Source organism: Eupeodes corollae, chromosome 1 (assembly GCF_945859685.1).
Source record: "Eupeodes corollae chromosome 1, idEupCoro1.1, whole genome shotgun sequence".
NCBI classification, from domain to species: Eukaryota; Metazoa; Arthropoda; class Insecta; order Diptera; family Syrphidae; genus Eupeodes; species Eupeodes corollae.
The window spans coordinates 49,644,640-49,659,918 of record NC_079147.1 but is presented as its reverse complement, the minus strand read 5'-3'; the positions used below and the strand labels follow the sequence as shown (position 1 = coordinate 49,659,918).

Here is a 15,279-nt window from a genome sequence, read left to right as displayed (position 1 = left end):
ACTTCTCTAGTTTCGCGCTCCAAGTTGGGTGAACTCACTTTCCACTTGTGTGCGCCACCTGATCCGTGGTCTTCCTCTACTGCGCTGTCCTGTGGTTGTGGATTCGAAAACTTTCTGGGTCGGAGCATTGGTTTCCATGCGCTCTACGTGACCCAGCTATCTTAGTCGTTGGACTTTTACACTTCTGGCTAAGTCTACGTCGATGTACAACCCGTACAGCTCGTCGTTCCATCTTCTCCTCCATTCCCCTTCGATGCATACAGACCGTAGATCACACGAAGAACTTTTCTCTTGAACCGACCCAAGGTGCTTTCATCCGCTTTTGTGATAGTCCATGCTTCTGCACCGTATAGCAGGACGGGCATGATAAGGGTCTTATATAGCAACACTTTGGTCCCTCGAGAGAGGACTTTACCACTCATTTGCTCTCTTAGTCCAAAGAAACAGCGGTTAGCAACAGTTATTCTTCGTTTGATCGCAGCGCTGGTGTTATTCTCTGCGTTTATAGCGGATAAGTTAGGTCTGTCGATGGTGACGTTTTAGTTGTATGCCTCAATACTCACAAAAGCCCCAATGACATCAAACTCAGCTGTTCCGTTTATGTCAATGTCATCAGCATAATGCTAGTAATTGGATAGACTTTTGAAAGATAGTGCCTCTAGTGTTGACGTGTGAGCTCTGCACTATTGTTTCAAGCGCGATGTTAAAAAAATCACATGACCTTGTCTAAAACTTCTTTGACATCGAAAGGTTCTGTTAAGTTGTTCCCAACCATTATGAAGCAGTGTGAATTCTATATGGTCATCCTGCACATACGGACGAGTTTTTCAGAAATGCCAAAATAGAAATGTGTCTATACAGCTTGTCCCTGTAGATGCTGTCATATGCGGCCTTGAAATCGATGAAAAGATGGTGGGTGTCGATTTGGTGTTCTTGGGTTTTTCCGTAATGTGAATATTTGATCAATTGTGGACTTTACTGGTCTAAAACCAAACTGATAAGGACCTATCAAGTTGTTAACGATGGGCTTAAGAGTTTCACATATTACGGCAGAGAAGATTTTATAGGCGATGTTAAGTAGACTGATTCCTCTATAGTTATTGCAGTTTAGAGGGTCTCTGAGGTTCCATTCATCGTCATGCTTTCTTCCGACCATATTTTACAAATAAGTTGGTACATGCTTCCAACCAACTTATCTCCAGCTGCTTTAAAGAGCTCGGAATTCGATCCATCAGCTACAACAGCTTTATTAGACTTCAGCTTAGATATAGCAATCTTTACTTCGTCTATATCGGGAGGACGGGATTGTTGGCTTTCGTCGTCTACGTTAAATGGATCATCCTGCCTGACAGCGGAATTGGGTTTGTCGTCGCCATTATACAGTCTGCAGAAGTGGTCTTTCCATATCTTCAGCATTGACTACGGTTCCACTATGATGTTTCCACTTTAGTCTGTGCAGCCTTCTTCTAGTTCTAGGTTTATGCACCTGTGAATTTTGTTTTACCTGTTCATAAAACTTTCGAACTTCATTCCTGCTTTTAAACCTCTCAACATTTTCGACCGCACGCTTCTCATGCCCTCTTTTTTCCCTTCTGAGAAGTCGGCGTTCCTCTCGCCTGTTCTGCTCATAGAGCTCATGAGCAGCTCTCGACCTTTTATGCAGCGCCAGCCGCTTTGCGTGCCTGTTGTTTGGCTGCATTTGCCTGCTGACATTCCTCATCAAACCAGGGGTTCCTTGTTGGTGGCTGCTTGAAACGCAGCACATTAGAGACGGCTTCCCTGATTGCAGCTTGGCAATGTTGCCACTGGTTTTCGATACATTTTGTTGGCGGCAGGGAACTTCGAGAGATGTTACTTGTAACTCGGTCGGAAAAGAATTTCGATTGTAGCCGTTCGACGTTGTACGTTCTCCCAGCACCTCCCTGTTTTGTCTTGGTTCTGGAAACCCCAAATGCTTTCTAAGCTACAACGAGGAAGTGGTCTGCGTGTCTGGCGTCAATCGGAATATGGTCAATCTGGTTGACGGTAGATTGATCTTGAGAACTCCAAGTTACTTTCTGGATATTGAAGTGTGGAAAACACGTACTAACTGCCATGACGCTGTTGTTTTTATTAGTAGAAGTCACCATAGTAAATGTCGCAGTTTTTCATCCTCTTTTTTGGGGGCCCATCCCATCGTTTTTCCTGGATGGCGGTGATGTCTGCTTTATAGCGTTCTAATGCCTCTGCTAATTCTTCGGCCGCACATATTCTGTTAAGGGACCTAACATTTCACGTGCATATCCGTTCATTGTTCATAATTTTTTGCGTAGGTTGTCAACAGTAAATTCGTCTGTATCTGAGGCTTGTTGGTGCTTCGCAACTATGAAGCAAATGAAACAAATACAAATTGGATGAATGAAATTAATTTGACCTAAATGATATCTATTATCCATGAGATATCGAGAAACGAGCATCAATGTTTACTAAATTTGCGTACTATTTTTTGTCGATTTTAATTTTTTATGAAAAAAACTGACGTTCACATTTTTATATAAAAATTACTGAGTGCTCAAAACAATATTTTTAATAAAATAAAATTAGTTTGAAGCGTATATCACAAAGTTTCGAAAAGTTATTTGAGTCGTAAATTGATTTTTACGATTTTTTGTTATTTTTTGTAAAAACAATTGTTTATTCGATTTTTCTCAAATTTTTACCGAATGTTGAAAACAATATCTTCCATAAGATAAAATTAGCTTAAAGCCATAATCTTATGTTTTTGAAAAGATATTAGAGTCGAAATTCAGTTTTTCCCAACTTTGAGTAATGTTTTTATTTTTTATAAATAAGTGTCAATTTGATTTTTCTTGAAATTTTATCAAATGTTAAAAAAGTTTTTTTCCTTGTTTTGGAGATGGAATCATTTTTTGTTCGTAAATTGACAATTTTTTTTTCAGCATTTTTGATTTATAAAAAAAAACAGTTACTTGGATTTCTTTTCCAAAAATATACTGGTTTGGTGTCATGGTACAATATATAATATAAAATTTAAACATCTCATTACGACATGACGGTCACTAGAGTCATTGGTTTGACAATTTCTTAAAAGAGGCAGTAACCATGAAAAAAAAACTTTAGGTGACATAGGCGTTAATTGAACCTAAAACCTCGGGAAGTCAGTAATGTTATTGATTCGCAGAATACTTGGGGTCAACTAAATGACTTACTATTTTAAAAATTGCTTTATTTAAAGAATACAAACTTGTTTCTCTGAAAGTCCTTTCTGCATCAAATTTGCTTGAAATTAATATCTCTGCTAGTCTCAAGAACTATTTAAGAAGAAAATGATATCCTAACCGTACAAAAATAAGTACACACTCAGGTGCACACAGACATTTTGATCTATAAAGCTTTTCTGCTTTTCACTTGGATCGTATATTCGATTCACCCTTTCCATTCCCTTTCACACTGCCTTTGCATTAAGCTATCCATCGGGTGAACTACATTATCCCAAACCTATTTGACATTTACGTAAACAGCTCTTCATGTGACGATCTTAAGAATGTTGTATTAAATGTTGTATTAAATGTTTTGCTTCATTATTAACGTAATTAATTTTTTAATTATTGTAATTTTTGGAAACAAACAGTATTGGACTGTGTATTCCAGTTGTAACAAGAGAAATAAGAGAATCTTCAAAAAGTATCGTTCTTCCCCTAAAAATGTTAATAATCTTTTATATATAAATCAAATATTCTTAATTAAGCAATAAATTGCAATTACCGAACCAGAAATCAAATGAAAAAACCGCTACATTTTATATGCGGACCAGAATTGCATAGAACGAATGCGTTCACGTGAATAGGAAAATACCGAGCAGTATTACCGACGTTACTGATATACACAGATTCACTTGTAATGAATAGCAAAATAGCAAACATTGAAGAAAAATTCCCCCGATGAATAGCAGAATAGGACTGTTAGATTTCTTGGAAACTTAAAACGTCAGAAATAATGTATTGAATTTCAATTTTTTTTATTATTTTATTTTCAAATCGGTTCGGCACAAGCTATGGTCTTTATTTCTTTTTAAACGTCCATCCTTAATTTCTTTCCTAAATTCTGATGTCATTAAAATAGCATGCCTGTCAGCTTCAAGTTGTCACCTTTCCAAATATGTCTAATGAAATTCTTGGTAAATTTGGTCAAAAAGGAAAATTTATACCTGTCTACATAGATACTCGACCTTTTAACCCCGCGAAAATCACAATAAATGGTAACATCAACTCCCTCCAAATGTCTTCTTTAACGAGTAGTATACATATGTTTTATTCATTACTACTACTTAAACTGCCATACCTACGTAGACTCCGACTTGGAACTTTTCTTTTGTCAAAGTCAACAAAGCAGTTAACAATCAACAATACACAACTCCCATACCCCATCATCGTTGAATTTTACAATATAAACAATAAAAACACAAACCTCTAAGGTAAATGTAAAACAATAGTCTTATATTAAAAAAAGCTGTATTACTGAATACACGTATAGCTCGCTTTTGGTTCCTTGTTCTTGTACGCCAAAGTCAAAGTAAGAAGTGTCAAAGTACAAACAAAACAAAAAACAAAACTCAGCTTTCAAATTCAAAATCAACTTACCATTAGTTTATAGCTCGACTTTCGAGGACTATGGTCCTCGTCCTTGTTGTCGTCGTAGTCGTCATCGTCAAAGTCTAGAAGCTACACGTAATCGTGGTCGTCGCCGAGGTCTCTGACAGCGGACATAAAGTAACGAAACAGGAGAGTACGACTTAATGCCTTAAGCTATACTATGAGGAAAAGGTATACCCATTACACCAGCCAGCAGTAACAGTATAATAATTGTGCAGAATGGTAAGCAAAAGATGATGTAAACATAAACAACAATGTACCAGGAAGAAGAAGGCAACATCAGAGGTCAAAGGAAAGGACGCGTCAGTATTAAATTGGATTGCAGATGGTCTTGATATAGTGTCGCATGATGTACATACACGATCAAGAGTTTAGGGCAATTTTTGACCTGTGAATCATTAAAAAACATAATTTAAACCTAAAAGAAGATCATTTCAAAAAAGGATCAAAATTGACCCATATTTGAAAACTGATTAAAGGACCAAAGCTTGGAGTGTAAAGTCCGGGTACCTCAACTTTATGGCTGGCCAAGAAAGGAAAACCTTGTATAAGGTGTTTTTTTAAAGCTTCATGAGAAGAGATTGGATTTTAAATGGTGCTTTTCGTGGGCTATGTTAGGTCGTTGGTTTACGTTGACAAACCAGCAACTCTCAAAGCATTATAAGGCAATAATGGTAGTATTCATAACCCTCCTAGGAGATAATTTGTTTGTATTTTTGCAATAATTAAATTCAAAACAAAACTAATCGTATTAAGTTTTTACATGAAAACTAAATTTGTATTTAACTTCCCAAAGCCTTGTTGCCAAAAGTACCAGTTTTAACTGAGGACTAAACCAAGAATTATAAATCGGAAATTCAGTCCTATTCCAAAAACGCAGAACAAATTCATCAAATTTTGATGAATGGACGATGCATGGGGGGTCAAATCAGCCATAAAGCTTATACAGCTAAGTTATATAAATAACGATTTGTTAGTAATTTAACGACATTTACCAAAAAGTGGTTTGCTGTCAAAAACAACTAACATTTTTGTAACTTTGAATAAATGATGGTCAGTTTTTTATTAACTATGTCAATTTTTGCATTCGTAAAAAAAATTGAATCAATCATGACATTGCAGCTATGTTTTTATTCAGCTAATTTATAATAATACAAACGAATATAAAGGAATTTCTCCTTTATTTTTTGTTTAAAAAAAATAAGTTATTTAAAGGTTTGTAGAGAAATATATCTTTCAAGAGGACACAAGCGCCCACAGGTTTTTCTTAAAACCCACCTCCCTCTATCAACTCCTACTCTCACCTCCCCGTGGTGAACATTGGGTGCCTAGTACCTCTACTGGAGATTGGGTTCCAACCCCAGTGGAAAGTTCTTGGGGCAGCAAACGAGAGAGGGGGGAGAGGTGTTTCCACTAAAGCACCTCTTCTTATCTAGACGACAGCGGTGGAATTCCCGAGATAGAATCAACGGTGGCGTCTACAGTTCCAGTAAGGTTAAACTTCTTAGCGAACACCTTATACGGCTTCTTCGACATATTCGGAGCCCAGGCCTATAAGAAGCGGTTTATCCGGCTCCCTATCCTTGGAGTTATACTAAGGATCTGGCCCTCCAGGTTGGGGGTTGTGCTGTCGGGGTGACTTCCTGGCCACGTACAAAAAACCTTTAGTTGCGCAGCACCAACAAGGCTTGGATAAGGACGGATTTACTGTTGACAACCAACGCAAATGAATTAAGGACAACGAACTTCGGATATGCACGTGGAATGTTAGGTCCCTTTCCCTTAACAGACCACGTGCGGCCGAAGAATTAGCAGAGGTCCTAGACTGCTATAAAGCAGACATCACCGCCATCCAGGAAATACGATGGGATGGGCCGGGCAAAAAGAAGATGAAAAACTGCGATGTTTATTATGGAGACTGCTACCACGAAAACCAACAGCGCTTATTTGGATGTGGCTTCGTCATTGGAGTCAGACTTAGGCAAGCAGTTTTGAGGTATAGGTGCATCAATAAGCGCCCATGACCATCCGCATCAAGGCTGAATTCGGCACAGAAGAGAAAAACGACAACACCATAGATATGTTCTTCGAGCTCTTAGACAAAACATATGATCAGAGTCCTAGCTACGATATTAAAATAGTCCTTAGGGATTTTAATTCCAAGCAAGGAAGGGAAGACATCTTTGGTGGAATAATGGGGAAGAACAGCCTGTACGACAACACTTCCGACAACGGATTCAAGCTCATAGATTCAATCAGATCAATCTACCCTCAACCAGATTGACCATATTGCGATCGACGACAGACACGCTTCCAGCAACATGGGTGTACGAACTTTCCGAGGAGCTAACATCGACTCGGAACACTACCTCGTTGTAGCCAAGGTAGCACTTCGGATTTCCAGGTTCAAGGCAAAACAGGGAAGTGCTGGGAGGAGGTAAAACGTCGAACGGCTACAATCGCCAGAGATCGCCAAATCCTTTTGTGACCGAGTTACAAGTAACATCTCTCGAAGTGGCAACATTGCCAATATGCAATCAGAGAATTCGCCTTTAATGTGCTGCGTTTCAAGCAGCCACCAAAAAAGAAACCCTTGGTTTGATGAGGAATGTCGGCAGGTAAATGTAGCCCAACAACAGGCTCGCAACGCAGCGCTGCATTAAAGGACGAGAGCTGCATATGAGCCCTATGAGCAGAAGAGAAGAGAGAGAGATTAACACCGACTTCTCAGAAAGAAAAATAGAGGGCATGAGAAGCGTGCGGTCGAAGATGTTGACAGGTTTAAAAGCAGGAATGAAATTCAAAAGTTTTATTAACAGGTGAAACGAAATTCACAGGTACGAAAACCTAGAACCGAAGGCTGGAAAGACAAAAGTTTAAACATCATAGTGGAACCGCAGACAATGCTGAGGATATGGAAGGATCACTTCTGCAGACTGTATAACGGCAACGACAAACCCAATGCCGCTATCAGGCAGGATGATCCATTCAACATAAACGACGAAAGCCAACAATCCTGTCTTCCAGACTAAGACAAAGTAAAGATTGCCATACCTAAGCTGAAGTCTAAAAAAGCTGCTGGAGCGAATGGCGAGCTCTTTAAAGCAGATGGAGATAAGTTGGTTAGGAGCATGCATACATGGAACCTCAACTTCTCTGTAAGATATGGTCGAAAGAAAGCATGCCCGATGAATGGAACCTCAGTATTGTTTGCCAGATCCTAAAAAAAAGGAGAACCTCTAAACTGCACCAACTATCAGTCTTCTTAACATCCCCTATGAAATCTTCTCTGCTATATATGTGAACATCTAAAGCCCATCTTCAACAACCTGATAGGTCCTTATCAGTGTGGTTTAGACCAGGAAAGTTGCTGTTGGATTCTTAGAATGTTTTTATAAGTAGAGACTTGACCAAATTAAATAGTTATTCTATATGTACCTCACTGCACAACAATGTTCTTAAAAAAATTGTCACCTAAGCCCTTAAAATGTGTACATTTAAAGTTAAGATACACATTATGTTATTTACACTTTGTTAGCCTCGTAAAAAGAACATTAAAGAACGTTTTTAAGCCCTGAGTTGTTATTACAAGTCTGGATCCGCCCTTGTCTCATGAAAAAACGCTATCCGATGTATTTCTATAAGAACCATTGCTTTAGATTCAAATGACTTTGAAAAGTTTAGATATGTCAATGGTTTGCTAAGAAAAGTCAAAAATACTGAATTCAAATTTTAGACGCTTTAATTAAATGTTAATGTTGTAAATGGTTTTAGAAATTTACTAAACTAAATATTTAGCTTATTTTAAACGATCTTAACATCTTGCGTAGGACCGTCATGCCAGAAGTACTTTGCCATTTAAAGTTTTTATTTTCTAGGGTACTGCCTATTGCTAGTAACTCACAAATCCTCCAATAGTAATTCTTGTCATGAAACATTTATTTTTTTTCAAATTAACCGTTCGGATTCTGCTTAAAACTGTAGGTCCCTTCATCCCTGACAGCAATACTCGCACTAGCAAATCGAAGGAAAGGTTTAAAATTTTATCAAAATTTATCAAAATTGCTTAGTTTTAAAAAGATTGCTTAAAATTTTCGCCCACTATTTATTTAACAAAAAAATGCCTCGCTTTTAAGCTTTTAAATTATACCTAAATGGAACTTGGGTGGGTCACATCAAAGTCTCTATATGAAATTTTATTATTAATGTATCCAACCACGATGTTCTATAAAGTACTGCTACGACATCTTTCAACTAAATCAACAAATTAATCGAATTATACGTTTGTTTTAGGGCCCCCTTCGTTAATTCATTTTGAATAGATCAAATATCAATTGATCATTTTTACCAATAATATCCCTATCAAGCTTCTATATCTTCTTCTCTACTAAACTCTCGAATCAACTTAAATTATGCACATTGACATACTTATTTATTTTTTCTCTTCCAAGGACAATTGAATTTGCCCCTAATTTATATACCCTAATCAACTTTATTCTGTCTTCATCACTGAAAGTGTAGTGCGGTCTTATTATAATACGCTGCCTTCATACTCACTTGTTGGAAAATAATAAAAGACGAACAATATTCCTACTAACTAACCTATCCCATGCCATCAAAACCTCCCTTACCACACGCATCTCTGTGTTACAAAGATGAGGCTAACTTACTCCACAAAACATTGAGAATCAAGAAACTTTCGTTCGAAATTATTTGATTATACTTTGAGACAAATCAGACCCTCATATTTATACTCAAGTATAAAGTTCGGCCCATTCCACAAATCCCCCATAACAAGTGCCTTTTCCATGTTTAAATGCCTGTGTAACTAGTTGCTGGGAATGAGGAATGGGGAATGGGTAATGGGACTTTGGGGGGTTTGTATACGCCAAAACAAGAAGACAGCACAATCGACAATAATTCTCATTAAAAAGGAAACTTTTCGCATGCCATAAATAGAAGTAAGCAGATTACTCCACCCCCCCATGCCATCCCACTCTCAAAGTCCTTCTGTTGTAGTACATAGGTAAAACAAAAATAAAGGATAACTAATTATATATCTTTGTTTATTTTGTAAAGTTTATGTCAACATTGTGCTATATAAAAGTATGTATATGTATATATGTTTATTGCTAAGGTTCAATTTCACACCATTTTTGCATCCCTTCTTCCTCCTCTGCATAATATTTTGTTGTTATTTGTTTATTTTTGTTGATAGAATAGAAATTTGTATTTGTATAATGTCCTTTTTGTCAATGAGCCAATTCACTGTCATATTCTTTTATAACATAGTTTAACTTTTTGATGGCCAAATCAATGTCCAAGTCAGTTATTTGCTGATATAGGACCATTCGTGCAAATTCCCAGTCTCTTGAGCTAACTTTTAAGATTATACCACTATTGGGGTTAGTTTGGTCCGCAATAACTCCTGCAGCTAACTCTTTGTCAGTCACACATCCTAGACGGGCAGCAAAATCACTAGCAGTTATTTTATCAGTCTTGATATGTACCAAAAGGATATTTGTTTGAACATTGTCAATATCGACAGTTATAAATGGACTTTTCAACTTGTGGATAGCTATAGAAATAAAGTAAAACAAATAAAATAGTTTCAGTACAAATAAGTTTAAATGTTTGTAAAAAAAAGTTTATTTATTTTAAAAGTAATAAATCGAAATTGGATCAAAGCTTTAGGGGATGTGTTAACAATGGTATATCGGTGAGTGGTGAGTTTGAAGGACTTATTAAAAAATGTCAGAGTGAGTAGTAGATACTTATTTTATTTTATTTTATTGGGTTACCTTCGGCAATACGATATGTCCTGCGATGATGTTCAGGGAGGAGTTTTACAATAGTGTTTAGTGCGACTAAACCAGCTGCGGCGAGAATACCAGATTGACGCATACCACCTCCAATGGCTTTCCGAAGACGTCTTGCTCTGTTAAAGAAACAAGCATAGTTATTATATTTAGTCGTTTTCTAACTTTACAATCTCTGTCTTAAAGTAAGGATCTAAAAATGGATCATAAAATGAAAAAAATCAAAAAACACAATACTTTCGCATTTGTGACCATCAAATTTCAAAAAACTTCTTTAAATGTTCAGTGATGCGCTGTCATGCTATTTTTTTAACATTGTGCTTGAAAGAATAGTGCAGAGCTAACACGTCAACACTAGAGGCACTACCTTTCATAACCACTGCATTGCTGCTTCTTATATATACATAATATTCAGTGCAGTAGTGGATTATGCGAAATAATTACTTGATAAATTGCGCTTAAATTTTGTTTGGGGTTCAGGAGCGGATCAGCTTAAATTTTCCATTAAGGCATAACACTAATGGTAAATTGTAACTGAGCAGTTTTAGTGCCCAAAATGAATTTACTTCATAGATAACTGTCTTGTTTTGTTTTTTTTTTTGTGTTTTTGTGCATTGTGATGAGTGGTAAGCTTTGTGTTCAATAAAGCAACATTCGTGGGCTTAGACAAAATGTCCATGCTGCATACGTTCATACTGTTTTCAACAGGCCAGCTGTTTTGGCATTAAGCGAAACTCAGGTTGGTGAAACCACCGATCACTCTGAGTTTAACGTCTTCGGTAATAACTTAGTGCTTTTATTCTTTTCTCACCATGGTCTAGCCGTATATGTACGGAATGATGTTGCCTATCAACTTCTACCTTAATATGGTCAGTGCACCAACACAAACTTTAATTATATGTGGTTTGAATTCACCGTCCAAAGGTGCTTCATTCATACGTGTTTTATTTATCGTAGCCCAAGTCTGGATAGCAATTCGACTTCTAACGAATTCGATGTGCTGTTGGACTCTATCCAGAGAATTGTATCCCATTTTCCGCACAGTGAGATCATTGTTACAAGCGATTTCAATATACATAATTTTGCGCTATTCTGGTCAGACAACATCCGAAGGAAGGTATTTCGAGATGTTCGCTGAGTTAAACCACCTGACTCAGTTAGTTGACGAGCCAACTCCGATTCCTGAAGTTGCAGGTCAATATGCCAACACTCTAGACTTGTTTTTTACTCCTAATAATCCTAATAAATATACTGTCAGTGTATTATCGATTCTAGGCTCATCAGACCATTGTGTCATACCTGCAAATTTCTCATGCGAAACAACCCCAGTTAAAGTTAAAACACCTACGAGAATCGTTTGGCAATACGAGAAAGCCAACTGGAGCGGTGTCAATGAATTCTTCAGGAACTTTAACTGGTCATTATGCTACCTCGATAGTGACATGGATTACAGTCGTGCAGATATGATTACAAACTTAATTCTTTGTGAAATGAGAAATTTTATCCCGAATAGGGTAAAATCTATGAAACCCAAAGAAAGCTCAGGGTTTGATTCGAGCTGTAAAGATGTTATTAGGATCAAAAATGTAAGTTTCCGGAATTACAAAGCCAACCCAACTGAGGAAAACCGGAATAAGTTTAAACAAGCTAGAAAGACCTGTAACGGACGCAAACGACGCATGATCAGAAATTACGGCAAACAATACTACAATGTCCCAATGACATGAATCCGCCTGTACCTGAAAGCGTAAACGATTTTATAGGACGAATCTGCTTTCGCACTTGTTCAGTTACTAGAGTACTTAAAAATCTTGACATTAGCAAATCCGCTGTCCCGGATAGTATCCCCGATTTGTTCTGAAGAGGTGTTCTTCAACGCTGGAAAAACCACTGCGTAAGCTTTTCTATCTGTCCTTTTCTACAGGACTTTGACCATGCCTGTCTCTAAAAAAGGGGAATCTTTCTCACCATATAACTATCGTCCAATTGCGCTTAAGTCCCTTCTTTCCAAGGTCATGGAAACGCTGATTTTTCAACTTAAGAAATATCGCGAAGAACGGAATGACCGGAATCGTTGCAATAGATCCACTGGTGATCTCAAAATTTATCTCACCGAGCAGTGGAACAAATTTTTACATCGTTTTGGAGAAAGTAAGATTATTGCACTTGATATTTCAAAGGCATTTGATAGAGTTTGGCAACAAGCTCTCTTATGGAAAATGCGTGCATTTGATATTGATGAATCCCTTCTTCGTTGGGTTACAAATTACCTTTCGGACTGTTCAATTCAAGTAGTCTTGGACGGAGTCGAATCTGATATCTACAAAATAAACGCTGGTGTGCCCCAGGGCTCCGTTTTGTCTCCGATACTTTTCCTTATTTTTATAAATGACCTGTTGTCTGAAACTTCTAACCCGCTTAATTGTTTCGCTTATGACAGTACACTCAGCTTTTCATATTCGTTTCTAGCTTCTCATCCTTGTTCTTCGGATGTGGACTACCAACGGCAGCGTATGGTGAGCTCATTAAATTTTGAACTTGACAGCATTGTCCAATGGGGAATTAAAATCCGTGTAGAATTTAATGCTTCAAAAACTCAATGCTGTCTACTGTCACAAAAGCGTAACCTTTCCCCTATGCCACTATCCATGAGTGGTACTTGCATCGAGGAGACCGAACAACTTTCAGTCTTAGGTATGTGCATTACAAACCACTTGTTGTGGAGTGATCACATATTTGACTTCTGCTGCTAAGTGTTTAGGTTTTCTTCAAAGATGCAAGAAGTTATTTACTCCTACTTTACTAATCTATAAAGTCTATATTCGTCTGAAACTCGAGTACAATTCCCATATCTGGGCAGGTGCTCCTATAACCTACTTGAGTCTCCTAGACAGAATTCAAAAGAGAGCTCTAAAGATGATAGGTGACCGTTTTCATCCCTGTCATTATTTTATCGCCACTTTCATAAACACTGCTCTAATGAAATAGCCAGTTGCATTCCTCCCCTCAAACAATTCAACCGTAATACCCGTTCAACCAAAGCATCTTGGGTCGTTTCGAGAGAAAAGTTCTTCGTGTGATCTATTTATCTATGTACGGGGAGTTTAAATTTCTTATAAACCAATAATTTGACTTTAAAAAGCTTGCAGCTGCAATTGTTTGAACGTTATCAATCAATTTGCAATCATTTGAGACTTCATGAATTCTGTTATATTCACTTGAAATCTTTCCATCCTTTTGCAGCCTATTGTTTCCCACCGAGATCGTACATTAAAAAGTGCGTTTTTTTATACAAAACTGTAGAAAGCGCTTAGTTAAAAATCCTTAACTAACTAATAAATGTTAAGAAGATATTATCACGCATCTCAAAAGCACTGTTGTCGAAAAGTGAATTATGGAACATAAAATGTAAATCACTAAAGAAGGAGGTATTTTTTTTAAGTAAGCATAAAAACTCTATCAAAATCAAATGGCAACAGTCCGATGTGAACCAGGGCCTAGTGACTTACAACTCTCAACCATTCCTGTGTGCGAGTACTGTTGTCAGGAATGGAAGGGACCTACAATTTTAGGCCGAATCCGAACGGCTAGTTTAAGAAAGCACTTTTTCATGACAAGATTTACTCTTGAAGGATTTGTCACTTCCTCACAAGAGGTAGTACCCGCGAAAATTATTATTTTTTTTTTTAAATTAAGGTGGTACAGGCAGGGATTGAACCCAAGACCCCTTGCATGACAGTACAACGCACTAACCATCATGCCACGGGTACTATAAAAACTCTATAGTGTTAGAAAAATTTTAAAAATCTTTTTAAAGATGTACAAAGGTTTTCTAAATAAGTTTTAAAGCCAGGTCGTAATTACAAATGATGTATCGGATTAGTTGGGAAAACGGAAGTTTCCAAAACGGTAAAGGGAGTAGGTTCATCTTATCTCACAAGATTCTTTTATACCAGATCGGACCTATTTTGAGTATTTACCGAATTTTTCGTTGGGTCCTTTCTTATCCAATTGCAGTTCTCTATTAGCCATTGAAAACATTTTTTATATCTTAATGATGAGTTCATTTCGGTCACTTGATGGTCTTCCTTTCCTCTTTTAACTCCTCTATCTTAAATTTTCCATTTATCTTCACACCGAGTAACTTTTCCTTAAATATGGAAAATATATTTTATAACTCCAATTCACAAGAAAGGACCGAAAGGTGAGGTGGGAAACTATAGACCAATTGCTAAACTTTCGCATAGATCCGCTCGTTCCAACTCTATTATAACCACTAATGATGTTCCCAAGGTAGTCATTTAGGACCCCTCCTCTTTATTCTTACAATAAATGACATTGACATGGTCATTAAACATTGTACGATAAGCAATTTTTTAAAATCATTGCAACTCATGAAGATGTATCTTCTCAATCTGGTGTACCACACATTTCTTAGAGTCATGCTCTCACATGATCTTTTCATTTAAACGCATTAAAACAGTTCCCCGTAATTACTATCTTCATAATCATCCCATACATAAAGTAGACAAAATAAAGGATTTCGGGCTTTTATGTGACTGCGAACTGAAATTTCCACTTCATTGTTTTGTTAAAAGATGGTCAAAAGAATTGTCTAACTCTTACGTGACCCAATTGCTTTAGATGAAGTTTTTCCGACCCTTACTTGAATATGCGTAGAAGCTTAGGTCTCCTTATCAAGATATACACATATCAGGTATGGAAAATATCCAATATTTCTTCGTTTTTCACTCCAATACTTCCCTTAAAAAAATCCTTTGACCTAACCCTTTTACCGTGATTGCCAC

General features: G+C 37.2%; 1 protein-coding gene across 2 annotated transcripts in view; it reads right to left on the bottom strand.

The window, feature by feature from the left end:
- Positions 1-9,697: 9,697 nt before the first annotated feature.
- LOC129939228 (uncharacterized) overlaps positions 9,698-15,279 on the bottom strand; it is a 39,543-nt gene continuing 33,961 nt past the window's right edge. For both annotated transcript variants that reach the window (XM_056047167.1, XM_056047168.1), the window contains exons 5-6: positions 10,454-10,590; positions 9,698-10,230 (exon numbers count right to left, since the gene is read on the bottom strand). In XM_056047167.1, coding sequence (XP_055903142.1) covers positions 9,905-10,230; positions 10,454-10,590 — 463 coding nt within the window. In that variant the 3' untranslated portion in view covers positions 9,698-9,904. The remainder of the gene's footprint in view (positions 10,231-10,453; positions 10,591-15,279) is intronic.